Source organism: Columba livia, chromosome 3 (assembly GCF_036013475.1).
Source record: "Columba livia isolate bColLiv1 breed racing homer chromosome 3, bColLiv1.pat.W.v2, whole genome shotgun sequence".
NCBI classification, from domain to species: Eukaryota; Metazoa; Chordata; class Aves; order Columbiformes; family Columbidae; genus Columba; species Columba livia.
In genome coordinates, this window is record NC_088604.1 from 79,477,109 (window position 1) to 79,501,897 (window position 24,789).

The window sequence follows — 24,789 nt, forward strand, 5'->3', positions numbered from 1 at the left end:
CTGGTTGGTATTGCAAACCATACTTAACAGAGTCTGCGTGCCTTACTGGTAGTGTAATGAACCAGCTTCTGGTACAAAACAGGGGGTAAGGTTTTTGGTAAATTCATTAACATAGCAAGCAATTAATTCTTGATCAATGGGTGAATAAGAAGCTAATAAATAGTAGTCTTTAAAGACTACAAAACAGCTTTAGTTCCTATATGAATCCTGGCTTCTTGTACCTTCCTTTTCAGTATCTTCAGTGGGTTCACTTTTTACTTCCCTAAAAATGACAGAAAAGCATTTTCTCCGGATTGCAGTGCATGTGAATAGTGAATAGCATGCTTACGTTGTACTGTGAGTGTCCCTCCACAGGGACAGTAACTGCATACCCCAAGCACAGTGGAATTCAGTGAGTCTCACATGTCACACTGTTTGCGCCCAGCTCTCAAAATTTGGTTAGAGCTTGTTCCAGTTTCCCACTGTTAAGAGCAGTTAAGGAAAAATCATATGAAAAGTCCCCAGACGACCCAAAAATTATAAAGCCAGATTCTTACAAGGTTTTATTAAAAAGTTAAGATCTTAACTCTGATAAAAATTACAATAGAGTTTGCCTGTAACACTTGCATGTGTGAAGCTAACAAACATGATTCAGACAAAATGTGAAAACAAAGGGGATAAAACTAGAAGTAGCTTTGGAGTGGTTCTCCCAGAATGACTTCCAGTTTTTGAATTGTCTTCTGACACTGCTGTTCAACTTCTTCACATTCATCTAGAAAAAAGAAATAAAGCTGGAATTAAGTGGAATAGTGATTACAAAGCTATCGCCATCAAGGCTAGAACTGAATTAAAATACCAGGTATGAGATAATTATTCAAATATATTTTGGCACTGACTCAGGACTTGGGCAAATTACTTAAACTGTAACAGTGATCTAAAACATACAACTGGGGACGTGTGCACAGGCTAAAGAAACTACTGTAATTTAACTGAACTTTAGAAGTGTGTTGGATACAATCTATTTCAGTTTGCATCCTGCAGAGTTTAAGCTGCCATATACCAATTCATAAGACTGATGCAATTATAGCAATCATACTGTCTGAATCTTTGAAATAAGTAGCCCTTGTTCTTTTTTGGTCATAGGCCAGCTGTCCGCCTGCACTGAAGCCACTTTAGAACATTACCTTCCATGAGCTCAGCTAAGAATGGAATAGATTCTGGTAGCAGCACCAGGTAGTTCTCCTTCAGTTTTTGTGCGACTTCTACCAAAGCAAGCAGAGCAGCAAATCGGACCTAAACCAAAACAATAATCTCTGTAAGGAAATAAGTATTACAGTATAGTTCCCTGTTTCCTCTCCCTGCCCGCCCTCCTGCTTCCTTCCATATAAGTTTGCAAACTAGCTTTCCCTACTGAAGGGAACTAGTTTTAAGCTAATTCAAATCTTAAAATCTGGATTAAGATGTCAAAGGAAAAATTGGTTGCAAGAAGGAGGTATGTTGCTGGAAGTTATTTAATATAACGGTCTTTAACTTCCTGTTCCAATGCCACTCTGTTCCACTGCATCTGAAAGACTTAGTACAATGAAAACCAAAGTACTCCCCCTAAATATAACCTGTCAAATAAGAGAGTCTTGACAAAACTCCACATAATAAAGAGGTCTGATGATTGAGAAATAACTGTCTTCCAGTTCCCCCTCTAAAGTGCCCCTTTCTTCATGCACAAACAGGCTAACTTATTCCAACAGCTACCAGATCTTTAAAAAAACCCAAATCACACAGCATGGCAGACATCCACATGTGGAATATTGACTGCTTAGAGTAAAAGCAGAAGGCCATGTTGTAAACATCTCTCTAGAACTTGGGACTGGCATAGTACAATATTGATATTTTAATTTAGGCTAGTATTTTAGCAATGACCTGGCTATCCAATTGTGGTTTTTGGAGCACTGTTCCCATTTTCTAAGGCAACAAAGAAAGCCCGTGGAAATTCTGATATAGCTCCCAACCTTAGGAGATGTGTGTCTTGTTTTCAGCAGGATCTGGTAGTTCAGTGGTTTCCAAAGAGAATCATCTGCCGTTGCTACTGAAAACTGAGCTATGCAGGGTATCAGGTGTGCTGTCACTCTTTCCTGGAATTTCTCATCTCCTCCAAGCACATTTTCTAGCTGTGGAAGTAAAAAGCTTGTCAAACAGATCCAGGCTTGGGTAAACCCAGCCAAAAGCACTTTTGGCTTTGGCTTTCAGGTACTCAAGAGTTACGTCAAAGAGCATCAGTGGCAGCGCGCTGGTCTGCAAGAGCTCAGCAACATGCACGAACCGTATGGAATGAACACTTTTAGAAAGAGGACAAAATCTAGTCATTGAGAGCCTCACGCAAAGCAGTTAATACTGTCTGCAGCTCAAAGACAACTCTGTAGCCCCTTTTTGTTAAGGAAGAGGATAGAGGCCTGATAGTTACAAAAAAATCTTTCAGATGGATTAAAAAAAATCAGCTATGAATTGTTTTTTTGTGTTTGTCAATACCTGATCAACCAGAGGCATCATCAAGGTTTCTGCTCTTTCCTTGCTCAGGAACTTCTGGGTGTCAAACAGGAAGAGCTTGTGCAGACAGTCCAGGGTGAACTGCAACAGCAGGCAGCTCTTTTCTGTGCTGTTCTCAGAGTCAAAAAAAGCTTCATCTACACATCAATCAAGGAGAAAAAAAAAAAATCATTAAAAATAAAAATACAAAACTTCCCCACAAGACAGAAACATTGTTACTTCATGCATATAGCTAAAGGATGTGCTACAGAGCAATTACATACTCATCCCTTGGAACAAGAAAGTAGATGCAGTATGTTAGCTGGCTCTTAGCTAATGCCCGAGCAGGTCTGCCGCTGCTGTTCACAAGCAGCTGGGGATAAAACAGAACGGCCACAGGCTATAGAAAAAGTGCTTGGCCAGACCTGCGGATATGGAGAATTTTTTCAGATCACTACAAATGGGATGGGCAAACAGCTTCCCATACAAAAAGTAATACCTATTTTTTATTTTTTGCCAAGAAATCAGAGGAGTCTGAATATACCAGGCAGCACATAAGAGAAGTCAATGAATGACAGAGGGGTAAAAAAAAAAACAACCAACAAACAAAACACCAAAAAAGACAAATGGAAACAAACCACCCTCTTTCCATACAACTTCCTTCTCATGGAACTCACTGGGCTTGACACTGAAAATTTTCATGTGGTCTCAACTTTGTATTGACAGCTCAAAGCCAATGGATGAAAAATTACTTTTACTTCCATCAGAATAAGAAAGATGTCTTATTTATGAGAGAAAGAAGAGAGAATTGAGAGGTATGTGCTGTGAAGTAAATCCTACAAAATTAAGCTTTCTGCAGTTATAATTAACCTCTTTCAGCAACTAGAGTCAGCCTGACAATGCCCCTCTGCAGCTAGTAACTGAAAACTTACCAGTTTTAGCAATGTTGACCTGGTTCAGCGTCTCTGCAAACGGCTTAACTAAGTGACCAGCAAACAGGGTGAAGAGCCCCTTGAGCTTGTCTGCAATGCAATCTGCTATTCGGTGGAATGTCAGCAGTCTGTCTTTTAGGGTAGACTCTGTTTTGGACCAATCAAAGAGCTGAAAGTGAAAGGCAGGTTAGCTCTTTCCTGTGTCTGTGCACTGGAAAATACAAAGAAGGTGATGCAAATTAATTTTATTTAAACTTCCTACCTTGAAGAAGAGGGGTCTGAAAGAAGCCTCAGAAAGTTTCATAACCATACTTATTAGACAATCAATAACGTAAGCCTCTGTCTTACCAACTTCCTCCAAATCATCCTAGTGAAATAGAAAACATAACTCCAAGTCAGAAATGTAAGAATTTGAGCTTTCAAAGCACATTTTAATCTTGTCTGTTTCAGACTAAATCCCTAACCACAATGTTTTCTACCACACAAACAGTTCCACATCAGAATATTTGACACGCAGAATTTCAGAGCACATATGCAATGGAAACTACTAATACTTTTCTCAAAAGCAAACAGAATTAACATGTAGATGTTGAGCTGCCTCTGTTCATCCCCCTAAAAAAGGCACCTGCGCATGCTCTGCTCGGAAGTCCAGGGCTTTCATGAAAAATGCCGTCAGCTCAGACTGATGGGAGATCAGGTGCTCCTTCTCCATACCAACAATGTGCTCCTTCAAAATGTTCATAAGGGGACCCAGGCAGTTCTGCCAAAACAAAAGCAAAGCAATGTGAAGGCAACTGTGATACTGACAGAAGCATAACAAGGAAATTGGATTTTCGCATTTCACACATTTACTCATTAAAATACTGTCAATAAAATAAATAAACTACTTCCTGTACTTCTTGGGAATTTAAGTTAGCAGGATTCCTGAAAACAGCTTGGTCTCTCCTCTCCATTCCTGGAGATTAAGTCTGAAAGGTTTACACCTGTGAGACAGGAGCAAAGCCTAGATGAAAATGATGACTCAAGTTCCTAGCAGATATATCAAGGCCTTTATGAATGGGATGATCTCTCCAGCATTTGTCATCCAACATGCTAAATACATTAAACTGGCACATTTCTCCCAGGTCTAACTTTCCTGAACCACCGTTGCAGTAGAAAAAGAAAACAGAGATATATGAAGACTGTGCTGGGTTTGGCTGGGATAGAGTTTTCTTCATAGTAGTTCATACGGTGCTGTGTTTTAGATTTGTGACCAACACAACAGTGGTAACACACTGGTCTTTCAGATATTACTGAACAGTGTTTGCACAGAGTTAAGACTTTGTTTCTCACCCTGCTGCCCCAGCAAATGGGCTGCTGGCGGGCCAGAGCTTGGGAGCGGACAGAGCTGGGACAGCTGAACTGCATTTCACACTGCTTGTTTCTTTTTCTTTCTCTCTTTTTCTCTTTCTGTCTTTCTTCCTATTTAATTACAAGAAGGAAAAAGATCCTTACCTTCCGGGTATTTGCCACTTCACTGTAACACTTTGTAAGTGCAGGCAAGAGTATTCGAGGAGCAAGTCTTGTAGCTAGGATAGTTTTCAATGATGTTACACGTAAACTTATCTGGGAAGAAGGACCAAACTTGACCACAATCTTTTCCAAGCGGACAACCTATCAGGAAATCCAAAAAAAGTCAGGCATACTTAAAACAACTCAGGAACATATTTTGCAGCAGTTGTCTGTTGCAAGGGTCAGATGGCAATTTTGCTGTTTGCACCACTCGGAACACCTTACATTAGGATGAATGTGTGCAGAGCTTCACTTTCTTCAGAAAGACAAACACTGAAAAAATACGCATGTCAGCAGCAGAGGGTCAGAATGACCCTGCTAGAGCTGTTAGTTACACATTTTAGCGGATCATGGATATTACAGAACAATCCTTCAGGATTCATCTCTCTTTCCAAAGAGGCAAACTACAGCCTACCAGAGGGAGGAGCAGGAGACACATTCTGTATCTTAGCTATCTGCAAATAAAGATGAGCAGAAGAATAATACATTATGACCTTCCACATAGTTGCCAGACACTTCTCCTTCAGTTTGAGAGAGAAAGATAATTTCTGTAGCTTCTTCTAGTAACTGGGCAGATCCTGCCTCCCTTGACGTATCTGTAGGAGTCAGATGGCTCACCTGCAGCAAGCAATCCAAAAGATAAGGACTAAGGAAGTGTGGTAACGTTTCTGCAACCTTCAGCAGAGCAGTGATAGCGCTCAACAAGTAAATCTCATTGGAGACCAGCTCCTTCTTACTTTTTAAAGTCTTCAACAGTGCTGGCATCAGCCTGTGAAAAAACAACCATAAATACAGGAAGGTGAAACCACTGAAAATTTGGAGGCACATTTCCAATCACATAAGATCTATCTGTTAAGCCTGCAGGGACAATTTTCACATGAATTGTAACGTATCTGAGAAAACTCAGGATTCTGGGCTCTTCTGCTGTGGTTCATTTGTTTGAAGCTAAGGAAGGATACTAGGTTTAGAATCACAGACTGGTTTGGGTCACAAGGGATCGTTAAAAATCATCAAGTCCAACCCCCCGTGCCATAAGCAGGGACATCTTTCACTAGATCAGGTTGCTCAGAGCCCCACCTTTAGTTTAATGACAATAAGGAATTTATATTTGTAATGAGATAAAACAGCCTATAAAGCAACAAGTTACATGCTTGAATTCTTCATGAACAGGGAGAATAAAATAATGTAACATGCAAGGTTTCCAACTGTACTGGTCCTCCTGTTTTCAAATGCAATCTGTCCATACAGAGTATGGGCTGTCTTTTCCAAAGCCATGAAGACTGCCTCTCCGTAAGGAACTCTACTGATTATAAAACTCCTACAATTTCCCCACTAGCTTTAGTTCTACAACCAAGAAGCACCTTCAAGAGCGCTACAAATACCCTTATTCTTATCGACACAAAACACACACATGGGCAGACTGCCACTTGGCCTTCAGCAGCAGTCCTTCAGTCATCATTTTAGTACAACTAATTCCTGCTGCAGTTGGGTCTGTTCAAAAGAACCAAACAATACCTTGGAAGCTGAGGTATTGCTTGGGCTTTCAGTGTACAGGTGACCTCAGCTATACACAGCAGAGCACTTCCCATCACATTCTTTTCCTCCTTCTCTGAAGAAATTAGATCAATGGCAGTTTTCAGAACAGGTACAAACAGCAATGGATTTTCTGTGCCAAAACCTTTGCAGAGCAGCTTGAGGCTGAACAAAGCTGTCTGCCTGTTGATGGCTTGCTCCTCCTCTTCCTCCTTTCTTTTACACTGCACAATAGCAATGAGCTCAGGAATGAGCTCTAAGAGCTGCAGGATCTAAGAGGACAAGAGAACACACATGTTAGACATACAATTAGAAACTCAGAACCTGCAAGGTAACTATGGGCAGGCAGCCTACATCTCACTGCTCAAGAGCTGCCTGCCAGACTGGCACTGGTACCTGATGTCTTTACATACAGCAAACCACTTCTGCTTCAGTCTCTCTCCAGTACTTCTGCTAAAGGAACCAAGTTTAAGCACTTTGCCTCACCTGGCTCTTCTGCCACTTGGTGCGCTGCTGCACTTTATTGTTTAAAAGATCCATTGCCTTACGTCTCACCGATGGGAGCTGATTTGTCATTAGTCCCCTAATTACAGGGATGAACGTTTCTGTTGGCAATAAGGCATTGACCTACAAGGAAACGCAAACAAGACAATACCATAAATGGTCTTCCCTGCACTGTGACACAGTAGCCTCCAAATGCAACACACAAACTTGTCTTCAACTTCTCAGCATGGGTTTCAGGATGACAGAAGAGAGGACAGGCTAGCAATACTGTACCTGAGCTAAGCAAATGAACAAAGCAGGTTCTAGTTACAGTACTTGAAGTACGTTCACTGGCTGCTAACCAGCCGATATCCACTACCTCTGAGCTTTCCTCAGCAATTCCTTTTGTCTACATTGGTGAGCAATCCCTCCTTACCCTAAAACAGTCCTGGTAGTGCCCTGTGCATGTACATCATGAAAACTGGAATATGTTTCATGGTGGAAAATAAAAGAAAAAATCCAAGCCGTGAAAACATGTCTGCTCAACAGCGTGCAATGAGAAAGCCAGTCGAATTCTACAAATACACATCTGATCAGAAAAAAGGATTAGAAAGAAAAGAATGAGGAGTTTTTATCCACTTAAATTCCATGTACAAATTTACTAAAGTTCCATTAGCCTTAGTTAAATAATTTTATGAGTTACCAGTGAGAAAGGCTGCCAAAAGCCATTCTTCTCCACCAGACAGAAAGTGAAACGACTGCTTCCAGCCAGCAGAATACTAACTAGAGGAAATAAACATTCCTGATATGTTTTTTTTCTGGTTGTTCTGTCTAATCTGTTAGCTGGAGTTATTAAATTTGCTTGATAAATTTAAACAATGATGCACCAGGTTGCAGACCCTCCAATAAAGGTTAGTACCAGCCCAACAAGAAATCCTACAAAGGTTATAATCGTATTAACAAGCAAAACTGGAAATGTCCCACTGCTAACATGAGGGCTAACGAGACATACTTTATCCAGCATATCATAGGACTTGTTAAGCAGAACCCTCCAAAATTTGGCTGTTGGTTTGTCCACATTTCCTTCCACTGAAGACGCCACGGTGTTTATATAGTGAAGAACATCTTCTAATAGCCTAGATGGAAAAGAAGCATCTTTTAGTAACTAAGAAGGACATTAAAGAAGTTGACTTTATTACTGGAAAGCATAAAATTTCACAAACCAGCAACAATAAAGGAAAATGCAACACCAAATGGAGAGACTACCAGATCACATCTACATGTTAACAAAAAGCGATGGCAATAAGGAAAATCATATACATATTATGGAACTCTACCTGGTACCCCCAGATAAGCATCTACATGCAACAGTAGTTCTACTTAAGAACTCTCCTTCAAAACAAAAAAAGAGCTGGGAACAAATAGATGTTTAAAAATGAGCATTTAAGGTATACAGCATTTAGAATAAATCCTACACGCTTTTTCACTTAGAACAAACATAAAAGTTAAGCCTCTGCAAAAGAAACCCTCAATTCTGCATCACTGGCTATTATAGCCCAATGACTACGACTGTGAGCTGTGATTACTGGTAATTTTCTTACACCAACATAGGAGCACCTGTAAATAATGGTATTTTTTTTTTCCTACGAATGAAGTGATATGTTTTGCTAAAAACCTAGAATTCTTTTAGAGGCTCCATCATCAACAGCATAATAGTTATGGCCAAGTATGTAAGTGACCACTATCAGAAATAGAGAACAGTGAATACTGGGTGATCTTTCAGAAATAAAGAACTCCACCTCGTATTAAAAAACAACAACAAAAAAAACCAAAACCCAAGTAACTCGTATACTGCTGCTTGTTGCCAACAATGTTATAAGTGTCCTTAGGGGAAAAAAAAGTTCTAATATGACTACGTTTAAAAAATATTCCCAGGCTGCAGTAAAAGCGATCAATAGGAGGAGCGGAGCACATGTAAAGCATACCTCTGTTCTAACTTCTGCAGCTCTTCTGTTTCTTCACATTCAACTATCTGGTTTAAAAAGGAAGAATGAAAACATTAGGTGTGAAAATTACAGCCCCACATTAAGTTATCCCAGTATATGCAAATTAGTTTGTTCTGAATGAAATCCCCACTAACATGGTAATTACGAATTCCCTGCATTTGCACTTAAGCCATCGTTCTACAAGAAAATCTGAGCAGCTTGGGTAATAGAGTCACAGTAGCAAATACATTTCATGCTGGTGTATGATGTTCATTTGAAACACTGAGAACTACTTCCAGCTAGAGTTACAGCCCAAGATTTGTACCATTTATTTTGTCTTTCTAGAGCTAATAGTATGAAACCCACCCTAACTTGCACTTACACAGACCACATGTGAAATCCCAGACTCCAAAAACCCTGTGGGAATCCACTGGGACCAGAATTTCACTTTGTTACTTGTTCATCAAACTTGAGTCTATCTGGAAAGGCTTTATTAAAAAATAATTAACATTACTGAGAAGTTTCGAAACTGTGTCAATAGAAGCGTCAGCAAGACACAGTGGAGAGAGTATTCTTTAATCCCCTTTGAACATATAGCCATATTGAAAAGCAAATTAAACTTCATCTATTAAAGTATGGCACAATTACTTCATGTGATCAGTTTAAAAGCAATCTGCTATTATTACCTTTTTCACAAAACTCTGAGAGGATAAAAGTTGTGACATGAAAGAGACTGACAAGAATTTGAAATGCCGAAGTTGTTTGTCTGAATGCGACTCCACATTGAAGAGCTGCCCATCCTGATTTTTTAGCTTTGTCTTGTGTGTTCTTGACATTTTTGGCCCAGAATCATCTGTTGAAAACATTGACAAAACAAATTTGCAGCCAACAGAAAAAAGACATTTGATTTCTGATTACAGACACAAAATTACAGTCAGGTGCCTATCAAGGATAGCCATTCTGCGGCATCCAACATCATGTCAAAGTTTCAAAAAAGATCCTCTGAAATACCACGGGAGATAAATTTTTCATTTCAACAGCCTGAAAAGAAGCAGTGCCATTTCACTACCATTCCATCTGATCATTTTTACAGGAAGAACCTTCTTTTTTCTTGGGGGGAAAGCTGTGGCACACTGGCTACAAACACAAGAGACTTCTGTGTGTGACAGATCTGGGAAAACTACTTTCAGTGCCATTACCTGATCCTTCCTGGCTGAGAACATGTATTCAAACAACAAATATGCCAAGTCCTTCCTTAAACAGAAGCAAACAACAACCCTCACCCACCTTCCCCAATGCTCTTTGAAAGAACAGTATTAAAACGTCGTTTCATTATTGCTCCACTATATTGGAGTAGAAAGAAATGAAACCTTAAAAAAACCCCCAAAATGGCTGGTGGGCCCTGTCATCTTGTTTGCTATGAATAACAGCTTTTTATTTTAACTAAATGATGTACTGTACCTTCTAAATGAGGACTACCCTTTGATTCTAAGTGCTCAAATTAATCTATAATTAAAAGGATGAAAAAAAAAGTAATCAGGTATCTTAGCCATTTTATGAAAGAAATTATATTTTTAAAAAACAAGTTGTTATTAGAGTAATTCTGTATGACTTAGTCTTCTGTCTAGAGGAGTAATAAGAAGGTTTACATGTGTTTGCTGGCTCTGCTTTGTGGTTACCTTCTTTGTTCTCTGGCAGCTCTGTCAAGTACTGGATTATTTTCATCATGCTCTGGAACTGAGAACGTACATTAAATTCGCAACAGATGGAAATCCAAAATTCAGTGTCTGCTTCCAGAACAGCATCCTGTTTATGGTTTAGAAAGAAAAAGAAATATTTTAAGAATTAAAAAAAAAAATATAACTAATAATGATAAAAAGGCTCAAATGCTCCCCAGGGAGTTTCTAAAACTGCCATGGTGGGCTAGATACTGCCAGGATTAACATCAAGAGTAATAGCAGCAACTTCTTGAAGAGAACATAGTTCCAGAGGGCACAGAAAGAGATCAAGTTGTTACAGCAAAGACTGTATCTTCTCATCAATGCTCCTTTAATAATTCTTTTAGCTTTCCCCATAAACAATGTTTTCACCTAACCCGAAGGCCTGCCTACACAAAAACATAATATGATTTATCTCGGTCTGTACAGAAAGATCAGTATCACATTTCACAAACACAGTTTGTGTTTTTGGAGTATAATAAATAAATAAATAAATAACACATTTAAAAAATATTGAAACATAAAGTTTAGATTAGATTATCAGATCTTCCGTCAAGGATTGCTGTACAGTATGATCTGATTTATTGTTCAGGCCCTGGGACAAAACGCTTTTGTATCTGCAGTACAAATCGTAGTAGACATCACCATCAGGTCAGAGCTCACCGCTTATTTTAGCACAACCACGAGGCTTATCCTGCACCTTCTTAAAGGCACCATGAAAGAAAGGAGGAGATCACTCTCTTGAGGAAAACATCGACCCCGCTTATCTTCCCACCTTGTCTGTGCTTGATGTCGCAGTCACGGTTTTGGTCACATACTGCTCGAACAGCAGCACCAGCAGAACCCAGAGGAACTTGTCTCCTCCCACCGTGGTGATCAGCTGCGTCAGGATGGGCAGGCGCCGGTGCTCCGGCACGTGGGGCAAGGCATCCACAAACACGCGGATGATCTTTATCACCACCTCCTCCACGCTTCCCGACGACTCCGACAAATCACTGTCCTCAGCCTACGGACAAAGACGGACAGCAGCTCAAACAGACGATCGCAGACAGGTACTAGGTACTCCTTGTAAATACTACGTGCCTCATAACAGCATTACCAAAAGGAAAATATGAGTGCTCCAAAATAAACAATTTTCAATCACACTCTTCCTTTTCAGTGTTTAAGGAAGACGCTTCAAATAAAACTAATTTTTAAAAAGGAAAACATAAAAGTTACTTGGCATCAACTGAAACAAGCAGCTGTTTCCAAGGGAAAGCAATGCCACGTCCTTCCTGAAAACTTTGCCTATAAGCCTGATAATTAGGGTCTTGGATTCAAAGGCCTAGCAAAAACAATACAAGTAAGCTACATTAGACTCTCCCCACACGTAACAATTGTTTGTGCCAATAATTGTCACAGAAACTTGTAATTGCTGCTATGAAAGTTCATAGATAAAAAAATAAACTATAAAAAAAAAGAGACAGCAACTTGATTTCTCTAACAGAGATCTGCAAGAGGATACAAAATGTGTATACCCATCATTAAAAAATACACCAGGAAACGCTCAGCCCATTGTTAGAAGAACAATTTTTTCTTTCCAATTCATTTTTACATAATAAATTTATATGGCATTTTTAATGTTTAAATCTATGAATGACTCTAGAAAAAAGATTTGTCACATGCAACTGAAACCTGACTGAAGAAAAAATGTCCCCTTTGAAAAACAATGATGCATTTTCAGTTTGGTTTACAATTGTTTACCTAAGATGTCCAGACAAAAACAAGAAACACCCCACAAACACCAGCCGGAAAAATAAAAGCATTTGTCAAACATTTGTCCTTTACACTTCCTTCAGACCATGACTACTATTGATATGACCATGACATATTATTATAGGATTAATAACCTTATTTCCACTGGTTCCTCTACTGAACTTCCCTGCTGTTTTTATGATGAAATAGTTAACGTATGTTTCAGGTCATCCTCAGGTACAGTTATGTATTGTTTTGGCTAAACCGTTTATGAAGTGCAGCAGCTCATACACTTAAAAAGAACCAGTAGTGTGATGAACTCAGAGTTGTCAGATGAAGAGTAGTCTGTTAATACAGTTCTTACATATAATTTAACATCTATCTAAAAATAACCCTAGAACAGACTACAGCTCATTCCACCACTGATACTCTAAACCATTTGCTCTGCTTAATTAATAAGAATATTGTTCACTTTTTTCCTATTCCTTAAGTAGATAAATTTACCTGTATAAGAGCAGGAATAACCATCTGCACTGTCTTATTAATTACTTGGAATGTGTAAGTATCATCCAGACGCAAGACATTTGCTCCCATGAATGTAAAGATGGGCATAATGTTGTGGAGAACTTTATCCTGGAAAAGAAGATAGATGAAATTAGTTTGCTTTTTGAACTGTGTTGCTCTACATATTATACTTTAAGGCATTTCTCCTTCCCACAAATACCTCCAGATTCCTATAAAAGAAAACGGGAATCACTAGTATCTTCCAAAATCTCCACTAACTAATTTTAGATGTATAGTGTCCCTTTAAACTACTTACTATCTGATTGTTACAGAAACCAAGATATACTTCTAAGCAAGTAACTAAAGAGTAGGAATTGAGAGCTTATTCTGTTACTCTTCAACTCAGTGCCATGGTAGAACGACAAGTCAAGTCAGCTAAATGGAGATTTGCAGAAGCACAAATATGACCGTGGCACACAGATTCCAGTGATTTTCAGTATCTATCCCAAACAAACTTCTTATATTTGTAAAACATCTGCAGTATCTACAGTTATACAATAGAAAGCAATCATGCTCATTTTACTTTTTGGCTTTTTTTTTGGTGAGATCGTAATCACTGTAATTGATTTTAAGAGAGTTGGTTTAGATGTCTTACCTAGCTCAAGAGCTAGTTTCCTAGATTTTGCCAGAACTTAGAACGAGAAGTTATGGATACATTTTTCATTCAGTTTTACTGAAGGAGTGTTTTAGATTTAACAGAAAGGAGACTCACACAAGGTATTTCCTTGTATTCTGACCCTGAAAATCTTGTGAGAGCCAATATTAGTGTAGAATAAAAGCTCGGTCCTATAGCAAGTGATGGCAGTAAGATGGCGACAAAGAAAAATAACCCCAATGATACAAAGGCCAAAACCTCCACAAGTTTGTCAAAAACTTTCCAGTTTTGCCTTGTGGGAAAACGTCGTATTTCCAGATATGTGGAGAAAGTAAAAATAAAGCTGCAAACTGAGCTTGATACATCTAGATATATTTTGCTGCTTTTACAGTTTAAAGCAAAGCAAATCTTACTTAGAAGAGTGATTGTACGGTCCCATTTCCATCCAGAGAAGAAACAACCTGTTTCTCAATTAAAATCAGAGAAACTTGGTTTTGTCATCAATTGCAACTACATTTCTCAGTGTTGTATAAGATAGGAACTTGTAAGAATCCATGTGCTATGAGATTAGATGCTTTCTCTCTTGTATATAAAAAAGCAGGGGAAAGAAGAAAGAGTGCACCAGAACTTTGACCACAGCCAGAAGGTGAGGCAGGGCTGTTGTCAGAAAGCTTCTTGCATTTCTTATGGGCTTCACTGAGAGTCACAAATTACTAGTGACCAAAGCATTGAGGCAGAGGTTTGTTTTCAAGTGAAACGGAATAGAAAGCCTTAAAAGAGCAGGGAAGCTGTAAGTTTTGTCTTGTGCCTTTCAGAAAGTTTCTCCCCATAGAACAGCTCTGTATGTTCTTCACTCTTCCCAGTATTTGGAGTCTGAAGGAAAGAGCCGAGACATAAATGCCACGTACTACTTACAGGAAACATGACAGCAACAGCGCCAAGGAGAAGCAGTGCATGGTGGTGTGTCTGGGGCATTTTAGATATCCTGATGCACTGAACTATCAATTCCACGTTGAATTTTTCTTTGTCAATGATATCTGCAAGTAAAAAATATTCACTCAGTAACACTTTAATGGCCAACGATGTAAGAATAAAAACAGAACACTCAAGCGCTAGTTTCAATTTGCAGACTATACCTAAGGGTATACAAAAAATGATTAAGAAAGCAAATTTGTATACCCTGTAAAGGAGCCTATTCCACCTCAACAATACAGCATAGACTCAGAGAAGGAAAACGTTAGAGGCCATTGTTTTAATGCTGTACTGGAGAAGTTCTGAGAAACAGGTCTGGCAGTTTTTACCTGCTGGGATTTTGCTACCACCTGAAGACAGTTTCTGACAGATATTTAGCAGGCAGCTGAGGATTAGCTGCTTTGTATATTCCATATTTTCCTCTTCTGATGCCATAGGTTCCAGACACCTACACATTCAGGGGAAAAAAAAAAAAGGCATTATAAAAGGAGACAGAAAAATAAGTGACCAAACTGCATATTTAGATACAAATAAGAAACTGCAATCTTCATTCCATGGAATATCTACATCGAGTCTTCTATAGAGCATTTGCCAATAAGTGTCTGTTCTTTTTGGTTTTCAAATACATCAGCTGGCCTAATAAAAGACATTTATCAAAGCACTGTCAGGAGTATAAGAGGATTACCTGAAACAGGACTGCCAGTCTATGTAAAGGCAAGTTGTAAGAAAAAAAGATAAATATCTAATCTATACATAAACTTTCCTAAGTGCCTGGAGATAGGGCTGGCAGGAAAAGCAATAGTTTACTTAGGTTGCACTGGATGAAGGCTGCTCCACAATGTTTTGGGAGGAATTTTAAAGCTTAGGGTATTATTATGACAGCTCTGCAAAAGACACAAGTCCTGTCAATTGTGCCAGTTTTAGCACATAAGAAGCTATGCATCAGGTAACCATCTTAAAAAGCCCATGACATCATTTATAAGGAAAAAAAACCTCTTCCAATTCCCTTCATCTGATTTACCTAAAAGAAGTGAAAAAGCAAGCTACAAAACATGGCAACAAAGCAGAGAGAAAGTAGCTCATATATTAATGCTTTACAGTGTCTGCTGCAGAAGAGAAAGCTCAAGGACCCCTGTGTTATGGAAGCACAATTACCGGCTCAGCAGGTTAAAAAGCGCAGGTACCAACGCCTGCGGGCGTCTAAGCTTCTTCTTATGCTGCAGTAATTCCAGAATAAGCATAACCCTCTGCCAGCTGAAGTGGCTTGTTTCTGGTGCTAGTTCTGCATCTTGAGGCTTTCTGAAAAGGTAAGACAAACAGTCAAGATATACATCTGCAAAGAGAACAGTACAGTATTTCAGGGAACAAACACACACATAAGTAAAAAAAACCCAAACTTTCTTTCACATAATAATATCCTTTATGGCTCCTCCTGGGAGAGGTAGCAATGTGTGGGCTTTTGATTGAAGCAATAACACATTTTAAACCATCGACAGAAAATCCAGACCAAACGTTACAAAACCAGTATAGTTTGTCTTCTGTGTGTACAAAATTCTACAAAATGCAGCAGACTTCTGTGGAAAAAAACTCAAACCTATTACCAAATAACTGTCCAAATGCTGCTCTGCTTGCCATTTTGGAAACCTGCATCTTCACAACTACCTGTTGTCCAGCCACTGACTATGCAGGTGATGGGTGCGTGTGCAAGCGTTTGTGCTTATAACTCTGACAGACACTGTTTACAGATGAGTGATGATTGTTAAAAAAGGTCAAGTGAAGGAAAATCAGAATATAAGAACATCTATGTCAAACAAAGAAAACCAACTCAATATCCTGTTTCAACAGCGTCTGAGAGCTGATGCTTAAAAAGAGAATAAGTACAGCAGACAAAATAGCTCTCTCCTTATGAGAATGGAGAGAAGAAACAAGATGAAGAGATCTACAAATTAATTACTAACATTTTAACTGAAAGAAAATACCACCTTTCAGTCAACAGAATATTTTGACGAGCATCTTTAGGCTCATCTTAGGCATATATAATTTGTCCATACATCTTTATTACCAACCAAGTTTAATACCTACAAAAATGGATCTGACTCAACTGCGTCAAGGCAGATTCTACAAGAGCAAATGCCAACATTAAAAGTACTGGGAATGGATTTTTTAAAAAAATTTTTATTATGCTTCCATTGATTCTCAAACAGCAACATTGATTGGTTTCCTCCTACCAAAAGTAGCTCAGAGTTATTTTAGTGCGCAGGGGAAAGGATGCTTATGCTTTCAATAGAAACTATGAAATGTAGTAAAACAAGTGGCATTTCCAAACTGTACAGATAATATTTTTGGACTTCTAGTTATTTTACCTCTGTTGCTGCATTTTCTGCCTTCTAGTTTGCTGAACAGTGGCCAGACTTTTGGTTTTCTCAGGAGGTTCCAGTTCTGTGACGATCTGCTCAGCACACACTGAAATCTGAAACAAAGCACAATGACGCAAGTATCAATCAATGATGTGTCATACCACCCATCTATGCCCCATCCTTTTTTTTTTAACCACACCCCCTTCATGCACATATGAGTATATATTCCACATTTTCAAGTCATATCACCACAGTCTCTGAATGCCTGTCCTACTTGTAGATCTCATATTAAATAAAAGAAGGAGTGATTTCAAATCCATGTAATATAATAAATTGCTATATGAAAGCTACAATAAATGAATTTTGGGACAAGTTTCCTAGTAACAGTACAAAAGCAGTTTTTCACCCAGAAAATGAAAATCAATGCAGCTGAAAGAAGTGACTTCTGCTGAATTCATTTATATAGTATAGTAAATGACTGATGCATGGCTTTTAAAGAAATACCTTCTAAAATCACTCATTTCACAAACTTTTCATGCCATTAACACAATTATATAATGTGACAAATAGTTTCTGATGCCTTTCATGCTATGAATTATATAAACAGCGACTGTTACTTAATGTAGAACCATAGAACCATCACATCAAGTTTGAACATACTTCTGTGTTCTGGAGTTTGCCACTTACCCCTTTAAAGACACTGCTAATTGTCTGGGCACAAAGCGGGTTCTTACAGTTTAACAGTAAGTCAAACAGTACTTTTAAAAGCTTCTGTTGCACCATCCCATCTGACAAAGCTGCAAAGAACGGTTTAGTAATCTACAAAAAGGAAAAAGAAAAAAAGGATGCAGAGAGATTTATTGTAAGAGGGTAACAAAATCACAAGTTTTGGAACTTAGGTATTTTAGATTATGTATGACACACCCAATCACACATACGTGACAGCATGAACAAATATTGTAAAAATTCGCATATTTACTATGTATTTGTATATATCCAGGAATCCTTTGATGCAAAGCACATACTTGTGAAATATATCCACCAGACATACCAAGCCCTGTAATTTTTCACACAGCTTGCCTGGTGGGGGGAACAAACTTGCTGTTGCCAGCCTTTGGTAAGTATACGCTAACATATGGCTAATAGAAGGCCTGAATTTGTAGCCTCTTTCAAATGATGCTATTTCTCACTTACTGTGTTTTCTTGACAATTTTTCCTCAGAAGAAAAATGAAGTAAAGCTTCTGCCTGATTGACAAAATTTAAAGGACAGTGCAACAGCAGTATCTGCAGGCAATGATACAGATATTCATCTGCATGCAAATACAACGATATTCCTATGCTGTACTTGTCAAAATGCAAAAATGAAGCAAGCAGCAATTTCTCCTGGTAAATTTAAGAGAGAAAGTTTTGCAGCCTGTTTCAAAGACACTATGGAGACCTTGAAAGCTGGTACTAAAAGAAAGGCAAGTCAAAAGCTATGGACTCTCCGACAGAGTCCTTGTAAATCCAATCCTAAACACTGCTGTTTGTTTTAAGCATAAAAATAAAGTCTTTCATAAAGCCATACCTGCCCAAGTGCTGTGATCTGAAAAGGTGGGATTTCTTCATAGATTTTATTGGCAGCATGCAGACTTTTGATAAATAAATCCAGACTCTGCTGATTCTTGCACAAGAGGGCTGCTGAATATTCATTAAACTTTCCAAGGATGAGATGCAGGAGCACAACTTCATCTTTCAACATTGCCTCAGGTTTCTTAAAGACCTTCTCCAGCAACCGGTCGAGTGCAGGCAAGAGGTGAGAAAGAATCATCTGCAAGCAGAGGACAACAGAAGTTTTTATTCATTGTCATTTTAAGAAAATAGCACAGCTTCATTTTACTGCAACATCCCCTCTCTGCCAACACACTGCTTACGCTATTTTATGCAACAGCTATTCAAGAGGAAAAATAAAAGACTTACTGTGAGATTACCATGAGTACATGTTCATCTGCTACTTTGCTATTCTCCCTTGCAGAGTAGTAGTTCATACTTTTAAAGTACAGAAACAAGGCAATTTTTTTTCACCGATTTATGACTGCTGTCTTCTACTAAACCCAAATGTGTGGCAAGAACGCTCATCCTCTATGAGGTTCACACACTTTTCAAGAGATACAACTGAACAAAGCATAAAAATTCATAATATCATTTATTTTTTGAACAATAAACTCCTGTATTTCCAGCACTTTGAGAATTCTGAATGTACTAGGTAAGAGGAAGTTAATACATACAATTGATACCACTACCTAATACATTACAATTGTGTACAGAAAGCTCTATATTCACTGATATGTATTACCAAGGTAATACACTTCTTCTGGAACAATCTTCTGAAAGTGTTTTTCAGTAGCATCAAGGGAGTTTCCTTAAGAACACAAGTGCAAAATTCCACAGCCCTTACATTCCTGGATAGAGCATGCAAGTATTTTGTTTCATTAAATCATACTTTGCAGCATTACTCCATATTATTAGAGGTGTCAGCTTAATGCCTAATAGTCTAATACATTATGAAGTTATTTAACAGCATTATTACTACATGAAATTTGACTTCAGAATTTCAATCTAGTGCAGAACCCATAAAACAACTGGAAAGGTGGCACTTACCTCACCGTGGACTTTAAGAAGAATTTTCATTAAGTTTCTTGCAATATATGATGGGAAAATAGGATTCTGTACACAATCAATTATGCTTTCCAAAGCTTCCAACAATTTTTTCTTATGGGATTTCTGTTTTGGTTGTGTCTCAAGCTCCTCAAATAGTGTTTCCATAATCTATGTCATTAACAAAGTGAAAATTAAGTTATTTCTCTGCAACAAGAATGCCTTAAGACAATATTTAATTCTTTCATAACAATAATGCGATCTAGAAAAAAAACAGAATTCTTTATCTAAAAATAAACCACAGGTTAATGCCTCTTATTTGACTGATATTCTCAATTCTCTGTATATAATACATCACTTGAATGTTTTTATAGTCCTTTAAAAATATTAAAATATCAGTCTACTATAGCACAGCTAACTTGATTTCTTTTAGAAAAGACAGGAGCTCACAGCAGCAGACAAAACTTGTATTAATGTACGCCTTAGTAACAGAAATACCTGTGTTATGTATGTAGGGTCAGATATGATCTCTTCTGTCTTTTGCTCCAAATGCTGAAGAACAGGATGCAACAGAGACTCCTTTATCCCTCTCAAGGAACAGAGGCAGTTGAGAGCAGCCCTTCGAACTTCACTCACAGGACTACCCAAGTTAATTAGCAAAGATATCAGCACTGCAAAAAGAGCAAGAGAAGGAACGAAGGAAGGAGGAAAAGACAATACAACACAGTGAGTGGTCAGAATTTTACTGTATCCATCCCTGAAGAGGACTTCAGAATTAAAAAGTGATCTCTTTTCACTATAAACCTCTAGACTACACAAAACCAACATGAATCTCACAGATCCGTGGCTCTGAATTTCTTCATCACAGTCCGCACGTTTGTGTCGAAGCTCAGAGAACTCATATATTGCTACTGACTGCCACATCCTTATACTGCACAGAAAGTAAGGTGCTGTAACTGACTTCTTCAGCATAGGAGAATGTTTCTTTAATACTTCTAAGATTAATAAAGAAGTTTTTTAAGCTCAGGTGAGTAATGAGCAAGAAAGAGAGTTGTCTCAGCCTACTGCAGCTGAACATAAATAACTATGGATACCCTTCATGGTATAAAATATAATAAAATTGCACAAAATTTAAAAATACTATGACTAAGTCTTAAGATGAGAGATAGGTACTATTTTGCTTTACCTGGAGATGAGGGTGATAGCAGCTCTTTCTTTTTTTGATATGTCTGTGATTCAAGCAGTGCACAGCCAATATATAGAGCCTGAGTCTGTAACATTGCATTGACTTCACAGTTCAGGTGATTTGAAAGGTTATAACTGTAGGTCCATAAAATTGAAAGGAATTTGAAGAGAATCTCTGAATCTTTTAGATGTACCTTAAAGTTAACCAGAAAAAAAAAAAAAAAAAGAAGCAAGCACTTGGTTAAGAACCTTAATTTATTTGGCAAACTACTACTCACACCACCTGATAAACCACTCAGTCAAAGGAGTATCCAGAAAGAGAACTAGAGTCAGAAACATTTGGGAAGAAAAAAGTTATTGAGTAGATGCTTCCAGTAAACAGTACTTGCATGTCTATACAAGTCCACATGTTGCTTAACAGTTGGCTTGTTTAGTTTAACAGATTACTCATAGTCTATAGCTATGTAAATGCAAGGGATTTCTTTTCAGTTACAAAAACACTAAAAAGACTAAAACCACATCCACATGAAAATATGCCAACAGCGCAAGAAAATTGCTATACGCAAAATAAAGCAAAGCAAATAACTTCTATTTCCTTCTAATCCCTGACTTTTTAATCAGTCGTACAAAATGATTTTCATAAGTCTATAGTGCCTCAGAAGAGGTGGGCCTCCAATTTCCTTGTACAGTGCAGCTTTCTGTGCTGAGTATTCATGTTAAACTTTATTCTTGGAATTTGTCCTGGATTGGCTCTATAGGCTTTGTAATAATAGAGCATAGATGAAAATAAACAAATCCTGAATCATAAATGTATCACTGACCATCGCAGACACAGGACAGAGTGCCTTCTACCCCTCCACAATAGGAATAGCTGCTCCAAGAAGATTCAGTTCAGTTTTTCACATATCTACATGCAATTACCTTAATTTTGCTTTAGAACGTTTCTGGCAACATTTAATGACGATAGCTTCTAATTGTGAAGCTGTTCTATCGTCTCCTAATAGTATCTTGCTTGCTACATGGTCAGCTTGCTCAGTCGAAAGTCCCCCTAAAGTTCTTTAACAGCTCAGTGTCAGTACCATTTCCCTAGATCTTGTACATTACTTTGTCTAATTATCAGTTACCCCAAGAATTAACATCAGAAAAAGGTTTTGTTATTAGCAACAAGTTATGTTGCTATTCTTTCCAACCTCTGTGTTTGTCACGTGCTGTTCTTGATGAAACAGCATCAAATTCCAGTAACAATGGCTTGGTGTCAATTAACTTGCTTCTCTTTTCCTCAGAACGTACAGTTACGACTCCAAGTCATCTACAAGCCAGACTGCCAAAATTCCTTATTGTCTTCAAAAAATGTATCACTTAATATGAATGAGAAAACATGAGACAATGTTTTAGGGAAACATGCAATATCTTCTAAAAGTTTTCATTTCAATTTTTGTATTTAAAAACTAACACATTTTACAGAGCAACTGTTTGCTTTGCTCCCAGATAGGACCAAAACTTTTAGTTCAAACTTGAAGCTCTTGACCTTGTCCTGCAAATCAGGATTATGTTTTTACCTTTGCCACAACTGGTCCACTTATTGGCTTTTTTACTTTGGTTTTCTATTACTGCATTTAATAAGGGTTAACTAACCAGCTCAAGCTTAGAACTTCACCTCCTCACAGTACTTGCACGCCATAAGCAGTGTCGCCTGATCCATTCTCCATTTTTCTGTTTTCCTTACAATTATGCAGTTGATGACTAATAACTCAGAGCAACAAATGCAAAAATATTACCTTTAGTAAGAGATTCATCAATGCTCTGTACTGAACCGCACTGCTTCCCTCACTAGCTCCACAGACAAGGAGGTCAAATAGCCCCAACAAGAGGTGCAGGTAATCTTGGCTGTCTTGATCCAGAGATTCGGGATTCCACCAAGTTCCTTCTAAAAAAATACAGGTTATAAATACGACACAGTGGATGCATATAAACACCTTCAGAAAACACGAGAAGAAGGCCATCTCTAGTTCAAACAATATATTTGGCTGATTTCATGTTCACGAGTAAGTAATCTTTACAGATCTCAGCAACAACAAATGAAGAAGGTTAGCGAAGCAAGATTTGCATGTTTTCTGAAGACAAAAAAGTTAACCTTCCTTCTTCATTTAATTGATATAAAAGACAGTAAAAACCTTGACACCTACCTTTTGAAAAGGACAGAGGAGGTTTCAGACCATTAATGAAGTTTTTCAATAAGAACAGGAACAAAGCTGACTCCTCTGCATGAGCTGTCTGATCACTGTCGAGCTTTTCTATATATGCAGTTAACAAGTCCTCAGGCACCAAAGTTTCCTCTGTTGTTTCAACAGACCAATTTAGGGGAGTTTCCTGTGAAAGAAAATTCATTTCAGTGTATATTGTAACAATATAATCAAATATAAGACATAGAATTATCACTAAAATTCAGCAATATTTGATTTTCAGCCCTCAAAGAGGCATCCTTCTGAAGTCAATTACATTTCTGATTTTACATTTAAGCCTGCACCTGCAGTTTTAAAACCTAGGCCAGTTTTTACTACCGTTAACTAACAGTGTACATAAGGGAGGTAACGGAAGAATAAAATACCAATCTCTGTAAAATATCTCTTCAAAGGCACTAGGAGTTACAGCATTTGGTAGACATTCAGTTTCATCCCTTCATCTAGGTCTGTTCTAGCAACATAATCCACACCTTTCAGGTATCTGTATATACAAACACTCTTTAAAGGAACAATCTGAGTCAGAATAACTAATTACTACGTATTGCTGTGTGTGTGTGTGTGTGTGTGTGTGTGAGGGGGTGCACACACAGAAGCACAGCCCTGCTTACATGGGCCTCTTACAGCCCCTGTAAGTACTGAAAGGCCGCAATAAGGTCTTCCCAGGCTGAACAACCCCAACTCAGCCTTTCTAAACAGGAAAAGTGTTCAGCCCTCTGACCATTTTCGTAGTTCCCCTCTGGAACCACTCTTAGCATAAGCTCTTTTCAAACTCAGCTGCATTTCTTTCTTTCCCCTATTGAACAAGTCAGCAAAACCTTTACTCAATGACTAAACGCCTTGATATTCCTAAGGCAAACAATGACACCACATGGTGCCACAGGGTAGCTGACAGAAACACCCCACACTTTGTGCCAAGCTCACAACACTGAAACATTGATCAGCAGGTAAGATGCTAGTCTAAAGCTCTGGAGTTCTTGAATTTTTTAACGCAGATTCACTGGAATCATAAAATAAGAGTAATTCTTAATGACAGCTTCTAGTACAGCTGCCAACTCTGGTTTTGCTTTGAAAAGAAATGAAGATGTGATTTTCAGTCCTTCTCAAGCTTTCTGAACCTCCAATAAAAAAATATTCTCCATTACAGAGCAAATGCCCTCTCCAAACTGTTTACGTCTTACCTCTGCAGGATCACAAGCTCTGAGATTTTTTATTTTTTTATCCAAGAAACGGAAGACTCTGATAGCCACTGAAAAATAACTTTCCTTCATCTGTGTACTGCAGCAGCACCGAACAAGCACCGAACCGATTATATGAGTAGTTACTTTCTGTCTCATGCTGTCTGATTCCACTTCAGCAACGAGTATGAGATCATCAACCTTAAAAAAGGGAGTAGAGGAAAAACAACAATAAAAAGTCTGTAAGACAGTGAGATATCACTATGACTTTACACCATGTTTCATTTGTATATCCAGTTAAATCCTTGTTACTGTCTATCATCGATAACAAATCACTGCCTGCTATAATGGTACTTTGGCACCTGAGAATGCACAAACATCTGCTTCTATGAACAACCCACAGGTATACTTCTTTAGTGCCTAGAATTTTTCCTCAGGAAACTAAAAACTCCTGGAATTTAATTGCACTAGTAATTTGTCCAAATAGATAATAGCTTTGCTTCTTTTCCTTATGTTATCGTAGAAATCTGTTACATACATTTTTGCCTAGGAGCTTGAGGATGGCATACTAATGCTAACAAGGACACATACAAAGTTCTTCCATATCACATTTTTTCTACTACAG

General features: G+C 38.2%; 1 protein-coding gene across 2 annotated transcripts in view; it reads right to left on the bottom strand.

Moving 5' to 3' along the window:
• Positions 1–516: 516 nt before the first annotated feature.
• Positions 517–24,789, bottom strand: part of HEATR1 (HEAT repeat containing 1) — a 37,785-nt gene continuing 13,512 nt past the window's right edge. Inside the window, exons 17-45 of one of the 2 annotated variants that reach the window (XM_065057808.1) lie at positions 24,168–24,365; positions 22,933–23,116; positions 22,525–22,670; positions 20,748–20,940; positions 20,060–20,232; positions 19,565–19,732; positions 18,492–18,734; positions 17,611–17,742; positions 16,930–17,036; positions 15,722–15,865; positions 14,896–15,014; positions 14,510–14,631; positions 12,940–13,068; positions 11,477–11,707; positions 10,663–10,789; positions 9,670–9,836; positions 8,984–9,030; positions 8,011–8,134; positions 7,002–7,142; positions 6,498–6,787; positions 5,601–5,751; positions 4,926–5,084; positions 4,057–4,191; positions 3,694–3,798; positions 3,432–3,600; positions 2,503–2,657; positions 1,986–2,144; positions 1,164–1,272; positions 517–751 (exon numbers count right to left, since the gene is read on the bottom strand). In XM_065057808.1, the coding sequence (XP_064913880.1) occupies positions 663–751; positions 1,164–1,272; positions 1,986–2,144; positions 2,503–2,657; positions 3,432–3,600; positions 3,694–3,798; positions 4,057–4,191; positions 4,926–5,084; positions 5,601–5,751; positions 6,498–6,787; positions 7,002–7,142; positions 8,011–8,134; positions 8,984–9,030; positions 9,670–9,836; positions 10,663–10,789; positions 11,477–11,707; positions 12,940–13,068; positions 14,510–14,631; positions 14,896–15,014; positions 15,722–15,865; positions 16,930–17,036; positions 17,611–17,742; positions 18,492–18,734; positions 19,565–19,732; positions 20,060–20,232; positions 20,748–20,940; positions 22,525–22,670; positions 22,933–23,116; positions 24,168–24,365 (4,416 nt within the window). In that variant the 3' untranslated portion in view covers positions 517–662. Of the gene's footprint in view, positions 752–1,163; positions 1,273–1,985; positions 2,145–2,502; positions 2,658–3,431; positions 3,601–3,693; positions 3,799–4,056; positions 4,192–4,925; positions 5,085–5,600; positions 5,752–6,497; positions 6,788–7,001; positions 7,143–8,010; positions 8,135–8,983; positions 9,031–9,669; positions 9,837–10,662; positions 10,790–11,476; positions 11,708–12,939; positions 13,069–14,509; positions 14,632–14,895; positions 15,015–15,721; positions 15,866–16,929; positions 17,037–17,610; positions 17,743–18,491; positions 18,735–19,564; positions 19,733–20,059; positions 20,233–20,747; positions 20,941–22,524; positions 22,674–22,932; positions 23,117–24,167; positions 24,366–24,789 lie in introns of both variants that reach the window. The other variant, XM_065057807.1, reaches the window with a different exon arrangement.